Here is a 16,375-nt window from a genome sequence, read left to right as displayed (position 1 = left end):
AGACAAAATTTACAGTGATAATAAAGAGTTTGTAGGATCTCACAATGATTGATCTGGGAGCTCAAGTCTTCAACCAGATGAGTAAACTAAGCATGTTGATCTACTGAACTAGAAACTAGAGAGATACATCATTTTACATATGTCAATTTGAGTCCATTGTTCATCTACAAAATTGAAATGTTCAGGATAAACTTGAGAAATTACATCCCAATAAAAACACACCTCCAAGACAAACCCGGAAAAACATACGATCAAGACAATTGCCAAAGGAACCAAACACTTCCAAAAGATCACCCATGCAGTAACACCATTAGAAGGCCATGCAACTAAGGTAAGAATCACCATACTTTTACGCCAAGAGTCTTCATTAAAACTAACGACACCAACAGAAACCACTTAGAGCAAATTTCCTCTCCAAGAGAGTAGGAGATTAAATCACCAAAGTCACCACACTCTCACACCAAGAGTCATTCATTAAAACCAATGACACCAACAAAGATCACTTTGAGCATATTGTCTCTCTAAGAGAGTAGGGGATTTGTCACCAACACCAAAATTTTGCAGAAAACAAAACAATTGTCATCCCAAAAAAGATAATTCAAAGATACCCAAGAAGCACTGGCAATACCTTCAAAAAACCATAGACAAAACTTTGAGCATATAAAATCCATTTCAGTCCGATATGATGACTGGTGACAAAGGAGAAGTATGAGAGGGTGAAGAAGTAGCAGCCAGTGGAAAGAATAATATAATATCAATATGGATGTTGACTCAACAATAGTTGAGGTGTGTTATATAGACATGTGTTTACAGGACACGTCGAAGCAAGGAGCGAACAAGTGTTGTAGTTGACACACATTTTAAGAAATGTATTAAGGAATAAATGCACACCACCATTGGGGAATCTATTTATTAAAATTCAATAAATAGAGAATCTTTGAAATCACAATCTTTACTACTTAAATTGCCATAAGTTCCGTATTGACATTAAATTTAAAGTAATTTTTATTTTTATTTTTCTTCGTAGAAATGAGAAGTGACACCATAAAAACTTATATATATATATATATATATATATATATATATATATAATTAAAGCAAGTGAGTAAGGAACCGTGCCATAAAAGAATATGAGAAAAAAACATAGTAATATTTCTTAAAATTTATAGTGTTTGTTTTATGCACATTCATTGTACAAATTTATGTGAAGGGGCACAAATGAAAGCCTACTTATAGCTAATGGAATTTGGCAAATCATGTTTCGTCTGGGAGGAAATAGTGATTGTATTAAATCACATTGGGTTGTCATAACTCACTGGACGATGTTTAGGTACCATTCTTATTTATTGTAATAAATAGTGTGTGACATACATGTGAAGGTTTCATCTAGCGCGCAATGCATCTTGATTCCTAGGTATTGCTCTTGTTTATTGTAATAAATAGTGTGTGGCATACATGTGAAGGTTTCATCCAGTGTGCAGTGCATCCCGATTCCCAAGCACAATGCACTTCAGCTAATTAAGTTGAAATTGATGTGTTAAATATAATGTTTCTTCACAGATTTTTTATCATTAATAAGAAGCATTTTCCATCTTAACTTTTATGTTAAAATATGGTTAAATCAAAGAGAACAATGATAAAAAAGTGTAATATGCAGCGTTGCTACTTAGTACCTGCCTATTATGCAAAAAGTAATTGATAGCTAAATTTATTGTAACTACGATAAAAATAATACTACTACTATGCAAAAAATGTTTATATTTATAGTTAACATATATTACTATTTTTTTGACATCTAATATAAGGTATGAAGTGACATTTTTAAATGACACTAACTTCCATGGTTGAGCATGGTTTGTGATATACTTGAGACACAAATTTAAGATATAGCTTTTGGTGATCACAAAGATACATAGAACAAATCCTATGTTATACGACAACTAACATACTATAGTAATTAGGAGTTATAAGGGCATTAACTTCCATGAGTAAGCATGATTTATGATATGTTTGAGATACAAATCCAAGTTATAGTTTTGGTGACCATATGGGCACATAAAAATAATCATTTCTTATAGTGATATAAAAAATGATCAATGTCAAAAAAATTATGTTGTGATTTTTAACACTTCTAAATTCTCAAAAAATCATTTAAAATTAAAAAATATATATTTATTATTATTTTTTAATGAAATTATAATTTATTTAATTAGTATTTGCTTAATTTGTTTTTAAAAATGATTTTACTAACATTTTAAAATAAAGCATAGACTTGTATTATGGTTAATTGTTTTTTTTTTCACTTCTGGTTCACGGATACCCAGGTCAGCGGGTAGCCGCTATGTCCAGGGTTGTTTAACACTGAGTGGACCCCACCCGAAGGGGATCAACATCCCTTGGCCTATTTACTGACCTGACCCTAAGAGCTTTCGAGAATTGACCCTGTGACCTCCCGATTCGTGAGGCACTGATTTGACTAATTGAACTAACTCTTGGGGCTAGCTAATTGTTATATAAATATTTTTACAATTAAAACATAACACATTTTAATTATTTTATAGTTTTGTTTTGTTTTGTTTTGTTTTTTTTTTTTTTAAATTGAAATTTGATAATATAATTCTTGATGAAATGTAGTTTTTATCTTTTAAATTGTGTTTTTGACTTTTCTAGAAAACTCCAAACTCCAAGAACACTGAGATTGTGTAAACTACATCACTCAAACTTATATTTCCAACCAATTTATTCCAAATTTCATATAAAAATAATGAAAACTATACTTTAAAATACTAAAATATAAAACAATAAACTATAATAATACACATTGAAATTAAAATAATTTTTTAATTTAAATTTCTTGTTAATAAATATTATACATTTAATATAAAATATTATATTATACTATATTGAATAAAATATTATATAATATTTCTCAATTTATTTTAATTGCATATTTGCTTATGATTTAACTCATTTTTAACTTAAAAAACAACAAACTAATATAGACATATTCTAAAAATACCTGAACAAACCGAGATTGACCTATTCTAAATATTTCAGGTTGCATCCAATGATATTGACTTGATATAAATTCTAATTGATCACCCTTTAGAATTGGTGGGCCCCATTCACATGGGATAGGCCTCCGCGCGATATGGTGAAATATAGAGTAACGCAATTCACCAAATTTATTAAATGTTGTTAGCCCACTATCACATCAACTGGTTCATAATTCGACGATAGCCTACGTTACCGTGCGGTGCAAAGTTGACAACAACCTAAGTTACTGAGCAATGGGCAAAGTTTTACCTTACGACCATAAAATTATATTAGTGTTAAAATAATACGCATGGTACAAATTATTTAATAATAATAATGATAAATTATATTAATGTTAAAATAATACGCAAGGTACAAATTATTTAATAATAATAATAATTATTATTATCTAACAGAAATGGTTATGGGATTTTCATTAATTATTTGGTAAAATATCATGAATTCGGTTAGAAATGTTGAGGCTCGTTTTTTGGCGTCTCTCCAACCAGCTAAGCATGCCACAAACACTTGTGAATTGCGTCTTTTTACAGTTTTTCACAAGAACTTTTTCTGTTGATTTCCCAAGCTTATGAATACAAACGAACTGATTTAGCAAAAGACGGAAAAACATAGAGAAATTTAGGGAATTGGTTCCCAAGAGGTTTCATTGTCCCTGAGAATAGATCCAGCGCCTAGCTGGGCTGCCTTATTTGCTTCTATATCTGCTTCCTTGTTATTAATTCTCAGGATATGGAAGAATTCCAGTCTTAGGAGCTTTGTCATGCCTTTAATTCTTGAAATTGTCCTTGCAAGTCGAAGATCTGCCAAATTTGCATTAGTCACCATTGCATTGATGATGACTTGGGAATCTCCGAAAACAATTGCTTCTGTGTGCCCCAGGTCTATAAGCGTTTTGATCCCTTGAAACAGGGCCATGACTTCAGCTTGGATGCTTGTGGTGTGGCCCAGCCCCCATGCAAACCTGTGGACGGAAGATTCTTTTGGATTTATAATTAGACCTCCTGCTCCAGCCATTCCTGGATTTCCCTTGGCTGCCCCGTCGAAGAACAGAGAGGGGAGTGTTTGATTGAGCAGCCAAGATTGAAATTCTTCAACATTTTTCCTGATTTGCCAATCTTTGAGACATATGGGCAATATTTTAGATTGAGTGCTGCTCTAAACTCAATGTCATGCTGGCTTAGGTTTGTGTCATCATTTTTATCTCTCAGCCACTCATTTAATTGACCTTTAACTGTATTTGCTACCAGCTTATAGTTATGTTCCTTATCCTTGAAGATCCTTCTATTCCTCTCCAACCAGATTTGCCAGCTGATGAATTTGGGCAAAGCGGTCCATGCTGATTTGACAATCTTGTTTTTTGGGCCTGGGCCAGGATATCTGGCCAACCACCTAGCAAACAAATCCGACACTGAGTGGGGGAAGATGGGGACTAGATGACAAATATTATTTTTCTGTTTTATTTTAAAAATAAAATTTATTTATGACAAATTCTATTTACAAGTTTATAAAATTAGTTATTTTAATTATATATAAATTTTCCTGTTTTATTTTTAAAATAAAAATTTATTTCTAGCGAATTTTATTTACAAATCCATAAAATTAGCCATTTCAACTATATAAATCAATAAAAAAATAAAAATAAAAATTTAAAATTTTATTTTGTGTTTTCAAAATTTTAAATTTAATAAATCTTTTTACCAAAATCTTAATAAACTTTATAAAACTTGTTAGAAATTTGTCATAACTCACTAAAATTCAAATTTTTTTACTAAAAACAAAATCAATATAACCGGCCTTTAAACAGGTATAATAATGAAGCATTCCTCTCTCATTAAGTACGACACAATGCACAATTGCTCATTGGGAAAACTATGTTTTGTTTATATGGAGTTACATATTAAGGGATGGTGGATGGGACAGGTTCAAATCCCATTGAATAGTGATGACATAAAAGGTGAGAATTGTGTCGAAAGAAATTTGGGTTTGAAAGTTGGTTAGTTGCGTGTGGAACATTGAAGTTAGTTGTGTGCTAAAACATAAAGTTCCTTTTTTTACTTGAAACTTTACACTTTAGGTTAGGGTCAAACTCATAATAATAAAAGTTTGAACAAAATTTAATATAATATTTTACTTATGGTAAGGATTAATAACATATATATTTTAGCAATTGTCTATAACGCGACTTTTTGAAAGCTTTTTTGGTCGGTTTTTCTGGTCGAAATCCGGCAGGAATTTATTGGAATCACAAGTTTGATAGCTCGTATCTGCACAATGAAAGCGTTCCAGGGGTTTTTCAGGGTGCTGAATCCAAATATGCAGTTAAAAAACCATTTTAACTGCAACAAATCAAGATTTAACCTCAATTTCTTCCGCCGGATTCCGTCACCGGAATCTCCAAAAAGTTGCATTATAGACAACTCCTATATTTTATAAGAAATTACAACCACACATATTAACAAGGGCTGTATAGTAGGTAGTACTTTTTTCCCGAAGGTGGCAAAACCTATCAAACTCAGGTGTCAAACCAATAGTGAGGACAACCATCTCTGGCTGCTATCCACGAATGTCGGTTTGACTCATCACTGTTATCAAGGAAAACCACGCCACCTGTAATAACCCGCTGGTGGTCCGTAAGGGAGCAGGCTTTCACTCCTGCCAGATGCCTCTGGGTCTTGGGCCGTTAACCTGTTTCCTTAGGTAGTACTTGCTTAGCAAATAAAGCTTAATTAAATTAAAAAAAAAACAATAAAGACATAAAATTTCATCACAAAAATAAAATAACTAATAAAATATTGTATTGTTAAAATTCATCACCAAAAATTAAGAAATATGGTTAACTAATATTATTTGTATTAACATATATGCATTTTAATATATGTGTGTGTTTTATTTTTTATTAATATATGTAATTTTTTACAATTAAAATTATTAAAATATGTTTTTAATATAATAATAAGTCATCTTAAATTGAAAACATAGAAAACAAATTAAAAGTCATGAAAATGGAAATAATACACAAAAAAAATCAGAAAAATTAAATAAAAAGAAAATAAAACAAAAAATAAAAAATTAGTAACTAATAGAAATGGAAGCTACTAAACAATCCATAATAAGACCTCAACCAATCACCTTACAAATAAATAAATTTAAATAATAAAAAAATAATAAAAATTGAATTCCCAATGTTAAAGTATGGATAAATGACAAAAGTATTTGATCAAAGACAAACTAATAGACAATAAAAAAAACATCGTAATACCATACCTGCCGCAAGTATAATAAACTTTAAATATTTCTTCGACACAAAATATACCCCATGACATGTGACGCATTTATGAAAGTTTTAGAAGCGATATCGGGGTCAAGCAAGGTTGCCCACTGTCTCCTACCCTTTTTGGTTTATATATCGACAAGCTTGAGGAGTGGTTAAATTCGCAAGGGGGTGATGGTATCTATTTGTGCAAGTTTGTTATAAGGCTTCTTTTGTATGCAAATGACCTTATTCTGATTGCTAAATTGGCTCTTGGTTTGCAAGAGCACTTACTATCCCTTGAGCATTTTTGTAGAAGTGTGGGGATGCAAGTCAATATCAACAAAATGAAAGTAGTGGTCTTCTCTAAGAAAAGAAAACATAACTAGCATAAGTTCTACTTTGAAGGCAACATTCTGGAAGAAGTTGTGGATTACAAATACCTCGGGATTGACTTCAACAAAAATCTAAGCTGGAATGGTTGTAGAAAGAAAAGAACTTTGGGAGGTTGGATAACATTTTATGCTTTTCAAAATAGATGTAGAGAGGCAGAGTTATGGGACTGGAAGACCATTCAAACTCTTTTTGGGCTTCTAGTGATTCCGGTGATTCTCTATGGTTGTGAACTGTGGGATAGCAGTACCTCCGACATGCAGTGGAGACAAATTGAGAAAATTCGGAAGCGTTTGATTATAAACAAATTTAAGATTAAAAGTGTAGTTCCTTATGATATCTTGTTAAGTGAAACAGGGACTGCTCCTATTGAAGCAATTTCTATGGTGCGAGTCATAAGGTATTTAAAAAAAATTGAGCAAATGGAAGAGGGTAGATGGCCTAAGGTTGTCTTTAATGATAGATTGTGCAAGAGCAAAAAAACTTGGATGTAGCAAAATAACAAATGGTTTAGTAAATGGGGTATTTGCTTGAACGTGTGTCCCATAAACAACAAAGAGATAAAAGCTTTTGTTATGGAAAAGTTCCACAAACGTACTTGGGATAAGGAGCTAGGAAGAAAGAAAAATTACTATATTGAAGTGTTTAATCCCACTCATAATCATCAACCAAAAGCATACATAGAGGCCAATATCTCTTGGAGAGCCAAAATTCTTATTTCTCAGTTAAGGACTATTTCTCATCAACTCCGTTGTGAATTAGGGCGTTGGAAAAGGCCAAAGGAAGTGTGGGAGGAAAGGGTATCCATTTTTTGCTCTACCGGAAAAGTGGAAACAGAAAAACATTTCATTTTAGAATGTGAGGCTTTCAAAGACAACATGGAAAGTTACGCAGATATGCTGGCAGCTAGCTCTTGGGATAATCTATTTAGCGAGGGGTTTGTTGAGAAGCCGGGAGCATTTATTGTGAAGCTTCATAGAAAAAGAGCCGAATACATCAAACAGATGAAGAAGCAATATGTTCCATAAGCTATCTTTAACTTCGTGGATGTTAAAATAATTTCTTTCTTCTCTTTCTTCTATTATAAACCGTGGATGCATGTAATTAGCAACCTAACATGTTTAAAAGATACAATTTTGCTTTAATAAGCATTCCTTGACCACTAAAATATGCAATAGTTATTTACATTGGTCATTTATCATTGTAACATGTGCTTGGGTTTCTTTCGTATAAGGAAAGTCCATATGTTATGTCGGGATGGTATGGTATAATCATGCTATATTGAGACGGTATAATATGAGTTATTTATTGACCTAATTTATCTATTATTTTTGGATTGTGTTTTTATTTGCTGCGATGTTATGCAAATTAATTAGATTCTTAGCATTTTGAATTTTAATCTATAAATATAGAAACCGAGTATATGAATGAATGTATTAATGTATTGCTTTGTTTTGATTTTTTGAGTATGAAATTATATATGATTGTATAATATTTTTATAATATAGTGGTTTTAATTTTTTTTATTATGATGTTATTTTGATATTTTTTATTCTTACTTATAAATAAATATGGTATATGGATAATAAGAAAGAGTGAAGATGATCTTATGGGGTTTAAAGAAAATTTATTTGTAAGTACATATGAGGTAAAAGAATTCAAAAATTTAGGAAGAATATAAGATTATATGATCAACATAGAATATAGAAAATGTTGAAGGTGAGAGATAGAATTTGGTTATAAGGAAAGGAAACAAAGTCCTAGCAAGAAGGTCAAGGCTCCACAATATGGTACTTTTAAGATATAACACTGACAAACTTAGTCTACCCATAAAGCTAAAATTATATGATCCCTTCATGTTAGATCACAAAGAGGACTAGGTCTTGCCTTCGATAGAGGACTTAGTACCATATGCTCAAGTATAGTAGTCACTGAACACAGTTTGCATAGGAGGTCTAGAAATACAAAATTGGGACAACATGACCTTTGGTAGATTAGGATGAAATGACAATATCAGGAAAAAATAAGTGGTACTTTAGGAAGAAGGTAGAGAACAAATTTTCTTACATCATCCATTAATGATTTTGGGAACCAAAAGCCTCCCTAAAAGGGGCTATCCATGTCTAGATTTTCAAGAATATGCTACAAGTTCCACAATTGCAAGTCTAATTGAGAGTTGATGAAGTAAAAATATGAACCCTAGATGGCTATTCGAGAATGTTAAACTAGTTCATTAGGAGGAGAGGGGTTCCATTTTATGTCGTTGTATTCGATTCATAATTCAGTAGAGCATCTAGGTGTTGGTTTAGTTAGAGAGAAAACAAGAGGTGGTAAGAGTTTATAGTAGTCTTACAAGCCATAGGTGTCAAATAACTCCAATAAGAGTACCTATTTCTTTGTAGTTTCGTATTTCCATACTGGAAAAAAGAGAGTAGAGAAACTTCATGGCTATTTGGGAATGTTAAATACCAAGCCACTAGGAGGAGTCTAGAGATTCCATTTTATGTCATTTTATTCAATTTATAGTTGAGTAGAGCATCTAGGTGTTGGAATTTAGAGAGAAAACAAGAGGTGACAAGAGTTTATATTAGCCTTAGAAGCCATAGGGTGTCAAATAGCTCCAAGAAGAGTACTTATTTCTTTGTAGCTTCATATTTTCATACTAGAAAAAAGTGAGTAGAAAAACATCACATTCTAGCCTCCTTGTAGGTTTTCTAAGGTAGATCATGTATGTTTATTTGTGGATTGTCAATGTATCTTTTTGTTCTCTATTATTCACAATTCAACTATATCACACATTTAAGCATAAACAGACAATTAAAGAAAAGTTATGTGGATCTATGAACCAGTTTAAAAAGAAAATTTGGAGACTCTCCTGCACCCAAAGATTTGATTACTGATATTTACAAGAAGTGGACATACTCTACCCCTTTCACTTGAACTTATAATTAACATTTTATTAATAAATATTACTTGATATAATAATATGAATAGACTATTTAAATAATTACATTATTAAGTACATTCATCGTAATTACCAAAATTTTACATTATATTTGATTTATTGTTTAAACAAACAAATAATATCTAAACTATTTCTATATTTAAAATTAATAAAATGCTTTTAGATTTCTAACATTTCTCAAATACAAATATAACCAACCTAGATCCATCTTAACTTCGAATCTATCAAGCACTGAGAGGGATCAAATCTCTCGAGGTGCAAATTTTTTCTCAAGTTTTGTAGTAAAAAAAAGACGTTTGATCAAAGGTTTCACATCGATAAATTTAATCCATCTTGACGCTTGATAAATCAAGAGTTAAGATGGATTTATGCTAGGTTTTAACAATACTATTTTATCTTTTAAGTAATTCTCATGTTAAAAAATCAGTTCGTCACAAAGAGTAAATCTATGTTATTCATGCAATGAAAGGTTGGAAGCCAAAACAACTGTATGAACAAATTTAGAGTTTTTTTTCCTTTGATCCGAAGACTATAAAACCAATAGTTTGTTGAAAAGGGAGATGTGTATTCCTCTCCTACCACGACAAATCCTGACATTATTTGAGGAGGAAGTCCTCCTATTGTAGAAACTCTCTGCATGTATTTCATGTTTTGAAGTAGTCCATTTATGGATGAGAGAACCAAAAGTAATATTGTGTCATCATAGCAACAGAGTAAAAAATAATATGGTGTCATCACAACAACAGAATAACGAGAAGGACACTATCAAAATGTGAATTTTTTTTTGGTTCAATCGCTTGTTTCCACCCTGACTAGTAGCCTCCATTTTAGTCCAACCAATAATCTCAGAATCCACTATATTTGAACTCACAACATTTACAATCAATCAAATAAAAGGCATGAACAATTCCCATGTGGGTTGTCCTCCACTTTGATCAAGTTTTGTGTGGGTTTTGTAGAGAAATAGTGTTGACCCAAAACCTCTTGGACTGGAGAAATATTTAGATATGTTGATACATTGACATTAATCCAAGAAGAGCCATTGAATCTATACTATAAGTTGAGAAGAGGACTAAAAATCCTTTGAAACACTTACTTTTGCTGGAATTCCCATTGGGAGGGAGTGATCCTATTGCTAGTATAAATATTATGCAATGTGTGGAATTTTAACTTGCTTTCTAACCACATTGCATTGAGAAGACGAAGACAATCTGCCTTTGGAATGCCTTCATTCTACATAAGATACCTTACTCACAATGCCATGCCCATTATGCGAAACGACCTTAGTAATAGATCACCCACATCTTCATTATTAAACACCTTTTTTAGCAAGTACGATCCTTGTGTCAAAGCAAATCATTAATTTCTTATAATATTTTCTAGGGTTCCAAATTTGATCTCTATAGTGGTAATTATCATAATGTAATTTGAGCTCTATAAATGGTAGTTATCATAGTGTAAGTCAAACAATTAGAAACAAATATTTAGATATATGCTTTATATAACTGACACAAAATATTGGCATACCTGTTACAATGGATTCAAGGATGGTCAAGACATGTTCTCCTACATTCATGCCGAACGAAAAGGTGGGCTTCCCACCTTGAAGGAGAGGCTCAAGATAGAAAAGAATGATAACCCACTCAATTATTGGCATTAGCACTAATACCATCAGGAGATTATAGCATGGCCATTTGCCCAACTGAAGTATATTTGAGTTTGATTGCATATTTTTTGTCAATCATAAATTTGGACTACGTATGCTTCGACCTTTTGATTAAGCCTAGAAAAACAAACATTGACTTATTATAAAGATAAATAGAAAGTGAAACACATTCTAAAATGATAGTCAGAGTACAACATGCCACTACAATTGCTAACAAAGTCTCTAAGACATGTCCAACAAGTAGGCAGACCATCCACATATATACAAAATTTTAAGTTTCTTTTTCCCTTTCAGATTTCGATGAGTCCAAGGAGTGCATGGTGAGGTAGTGAAGATGGTAGAAAGGAAGTGCATCTTGAGGTGGTGCTTATTGTCGCGGTGAGGTGGCGGTTATCCCCTCACCCGAGAAATAATTACCTCTAACATTCTCCCCCTCAATTATTTCACCGAAACAAAATTGTTGAGGGTTTCGTAAACATGGTTACAAACTGGTCTTCTCATCTACAAAACTCCAAAAGCATTGTCTTGAGTTGTTATTATCTTCCCTCGGGTTTATAATGAGAATTATTCTTTTCTCTTTTATACTTGGATACAATTAATTATTAATGTCCATATAAAAAGAAATCCATCTACCAAGGTACGTGGATATCATCCGCTATAGTCGCTAGTTCTCTAGGAATCTTTTTCACCTACACGGTTCGTCAATCATGTTAAACACTCTCTAACTTAGTCCCCTACATTCCAAATCCATCTCACATTTTAACTTCTTCAATTACGCATCAAGATTAAATACGAGTACACCTGCCACCCTCGTACCTACCTACTGGTTAATTCCACCACATGTTGTCACATCTCCTCTCTACTTAAGAGGGATAAACACTACATATTTGACTCAACAAGTTTTACAACACACCTACGGAAATCAACTTCCGAGTGTTCGATACAACCAATCATGCACCCCTTACAACACAAATGCCTCATTACAACAATCTCAGTTCACGTACAACAAACACAAAGATTAACAATATTCTTATGTGCCAATTATCTGTCGAAATATATAAGCCCATTTACATTTCATCCCATTGCATTGCTTTCCACTGCTCCTTCTTTGAAGGAAATTATGCACATTGTTAGTGCCTTCATGAACCCTCTTTATCTTCATTATCCTTTGCACAACATAGGCATTTTTAGTATATTGGTTAAATTTTCATCTTGGCTCCAATGATTATCTTAGATCTTCCTACCTCTGTGTCATTAGTCATTAGATAGAGTAGCAAATTCTAACAAAAATAACTTCATATTGAATTAGCTAATTTTGATCTATACATCAATTTTAATTCCAAGACTTAAAAAATACTGAAGACTTTTAAAGACATTCAAATATGATAATGATCGAAAATTCCTTTAATATAGACCACGATCACTGTCATAAGTTTACACCAAAGCAACAAGAACGATCTTGCAACAAATTGTTGTTGATCCACCTCTTCTTGGTCTTAAAACCATGCATCAAAATTTCCACTGGCACACACAGTCCATCTCTGTACCAAACACACATTCATTATGCTTTGAAATCCTCACTTCCAAAGAAACCCTGCGACCAACCATTTCGTTGAAGCCTTTGCTTGAGTAGGTGAACGCTGGTCCGACGGAGTGGGACCAAGCAACTCGAACTCTTCTACATGCGAAATGTGGTTGTTTACCCAAAAATATAGAGAATTTTCACCAGATTGTTGAAGTGCCTCCAATTTGCAGCAGCTCAGTTCAATCCACTTGATAGAAGATGACCAAAAAATACATCACTTTTACGCTCTTGTTAAGGATTCCTCTATAGGAATTTACAGGGTAAGTTCCTCAGACAGAATACCAAAGGACACCACTCACACACAGATCACAGATCAATACACCAGTATTTTGACGTGGTTAAAACCCTCAAAGAGGGAAACAATCCATGGCCTAAGCCAACACGGCCACTTCAGGCAATTTATTAATAAAAGAATGAAAATTTACATAAGCTTCTCTCATGGACGGTTAACCTACAAATGACCCTCCATGCTCTTTAAATAGAGATCATGGACCAATCGGGTGTTAAGCCACGGATCAAGTGTCAGTAATACCGAGGAGAGAATGAACCGTCGGATCACTACATATCGTGATCGTTGGATTGTAAGTTACAAAATGTACATAGTAAAGAAACACACTTTACCTAACTCTATACTAGACCAAGTTATACTTAACTATTTCCTATGTGTCGGAATATCCTAACATCCTCATCCATCTTGTACCATTATAAGCAAAAAAAAAAATGGTTCCAAGGCTCGGTCACCGTCAGCATAATTTTTATAATCTTTGAATCTTTAGCCTAAATCATCTTGCAGGCATTATTATTCATATATACTCTAAACATTTGATTCTCAGTGTAAAAAAAAAAGCGAAGAAGCAAAATCAAAAGCAGCGGTAGCCACAATGTGTTTAACTGTGGCAAGCGGGGAACCAAATGCAGTCCAAATTTCTCATTTACCTCTTTCAGCAATTCACTTCAACCCTCATCCTCCCGATCAAATATATAAAAGGATGATTAAAACTGCTAGACTGAATGACAAATTTAAATTTGGAGGATTTTTTTTTTTTTTTTTTACATAAATAACATGGTATTTTCACATAAATACTAGGGTATTGTGAAAACCTAGAGCTTAAAATTTACTGGAAATTTAATCGAGTTAACAAGGTTACATAATAAATATTACAACATCTTTTCTGTATTAAACTGGATAGCATCTCTCAAAGCAAAAAAAAGAGAAATAATTCTCAAAAATTATAAAACTACATGCTAAATGAGAAAAAGAATACTTAAATGAGAAATAAAATATCAAGAATCATGAAGCTACTTCCTTTTAACATTGAACCAGCATAATATTGATGCTTGAACATTATCAGATTATTCTCTATGTTTTCTGTTCAATCAAACCATATTCTTAGGGGACACATATTTTGGAAATGCACCAAAGAAACAAGTGATAAGCATCCCAAAATAAGTAGCATTACTAGTTTTGATCAAATGTACATGGAATATTGTGCACTCTCGGTGCAATGATTTCCGCTTCTCTCCTATGACAGTTTGATAATTTCCCGCCTGCATGAATTGATCCAAGCTCTCTCTGCTGCTTCCCTTTCCTTGAACTAGGCTGACATGTGTTTGCTGCAATTCTTCAAATTTTCTACTGGACTGCTCAAGCTGCTTATTAAATTTAGAATTTTCAACCCTCCCTTTTTCAATTCTCTGCTTCTGCGTTTCACCCAGATTCAGGGTACTATAAACCCTCCTTTTATAGAGGTTCAATCTCCTTTTCTGAAAGACTTTCTTCAATTTCGATTGCATCTCTGGCTTGAGCAAGAGTAGTCGGACGACTATTCTTCAGAAAGAAGCCAAGTTCTCCATCAAATGCACTAAGATATTGTAATAAAACATGATGTTGTGAAGGCTTAATGTCATTAGGAATCAAGAAACAAACGATTAAATTGCTGATTGAATTCGTGAACATTTTCAACATTATTCTTCTTTATCTTACAAAACTGGATAAGCAATGATTTTTCATTCTTCCTGGTTCCCCACCTTTTAATGAAAGAATCATAGAATTGCTCCCAACTTTTGATGTCTTTATCAGGTAAAACTCTGAACCAAGAGAAAGCAGCTCCTTCCAAGGAGAGAGCAAATATTCTTATGACCACATCCTCTTACTCAATATTAAAGGCAGCCATATAATTGCAAAATTTATCTATATGTTCTTCCGCTGTGATTACTTTATTTCCCGAAAATTTGGGCAGCCATTTATTAAATCTATCCGGCATCTTGTTGGGATATACAGGAAGAGCAGTCATATCGAAGGGTTGGAAAGCATTGGTAAGCCATGGCTTATGTAACTGTAATTATTTCAAGCGCAGGTGTCTTCCACCGTCACCGCCTTGGCTCTTCAAGCTTCCAGAGGTCATTACCGCCTCATCGCCTGCAGAAACTAAAGGGTAACACAGCCTCCGAAACTAATATTTTAATTGTTGTAACTGATATGAATTTTTGTATAAATACAAATGCTAAGCCGATGAAGATCTATCCACTCTCAATATTTTGGTTGTGTAATCAAGCAGCTGTAACTGCTGTTCCCTGTGTTTTCCTGATTTTCTTTGTATTTCTGTTTCTTTCATCTGGTATCAGAGCCAGTTTGCAGTTCGTTGGAAGTCTTTATTGTCGGAGATTTGGTGAGAAGCCATTGCTGTGTCCCTAAAATTCGTTGTTGTGTGAGGATGAACAGAACTGTTGTGTAGAGCGCTTGTGACTGAAATAGCTGGAGTTGTTTAATGTTGCACTGCAACGGTAATTGTTGTGCAATGCTAGAATCTGAGAGTGAAGTAGAATTTATTTTGTGAGGATCCATTGTTGAGCCGTGGTCTAATAGCGCTGCAATATTCTGCGGAGGATTTGGCGTTTTGTGAGGCCAGTTTGCAGTGTTTTCTGGGGCATCGTGAAGTTTGATGGAGTCAGACGGAGTCAGAAGAAGAGAGATAAATCTGCCCTAAGTCACAACTACCGATGTTGTAAGCTATTCTGTCGTGATAGTGCCAAGATTGGCAGATATTATAAGTAGAATTATTTTTCAAATTCCAAGTTTGAAGGCCTTTTGAGAATTATTTTTTAAGTTCGGAGAAGCTTCGATTGTTGAGTGGAGGGGAACATTTTTATGTTCTAGCAATTTTATCTACACGTTTAAGGAAGGAATTTATATTAAACCTCTATTTGCTTTGGCATCCGAAATATTTATATTTATTTTGCCATCTGAGTTTTTTTTGTCTCACTATGTGTGAGCTTTACTTAGCTTATTAACATTAAGTGGTTAACGAGTTTAAGGTGTTTTTTTAACTATTGTGGATTGAGTTAAGGAAGAGTTTTTTTTGAGAAATTAAAGTATTTTGTAAAGTAAATTAAAATGGCTTCAAATATTAATACTACTTAGTCAATTGCTATTTTAACTGAGAAAAGTTGTTTATTCGA

General features: G+C 33.1%; 1 protein-coding gene across 1 annotated transcript; it reads right to left on the bottom strand.

Moving 5' to 3' along the window:
* Positions 1 to 3,675: 3,675 nt before the first annotated feature.
* Positions 3,676 to 4,071, bottom strand: LOC149200254 (uncharacterized). The gene has a single exon (XM_089400889.1). The coding sequence runs from the start codon at positions 4,069 to 4,071 to the stop codon at positions 3,676 to 3,678; it is 396 nt and encodes a 131-aa protein (XP_089257015.1).
* Positions 4,072 to 16,375: the final 12,304 nt, after the last annotated feature.

This window comes from Pinus tabuliformis, chromosome 2_1 (genome assembly GCF_031772625.1).
Source record: "Pinus tabuliformis cultivar Carrire ecotype Pingquan chromosome 2_1, CPIR1, whole genome shotgun sequence".
In the NCBI taxonomy this organism is placed as follows: Eukaryota; Viridiplantae; Streptophyta; class Pinopsida; order Pinales; family Pinaceae; genus Pinus; species Pinus tabuliformis.
This window is presented reverse-complemented; position numbering and strand designations above follow the sequence as displayed.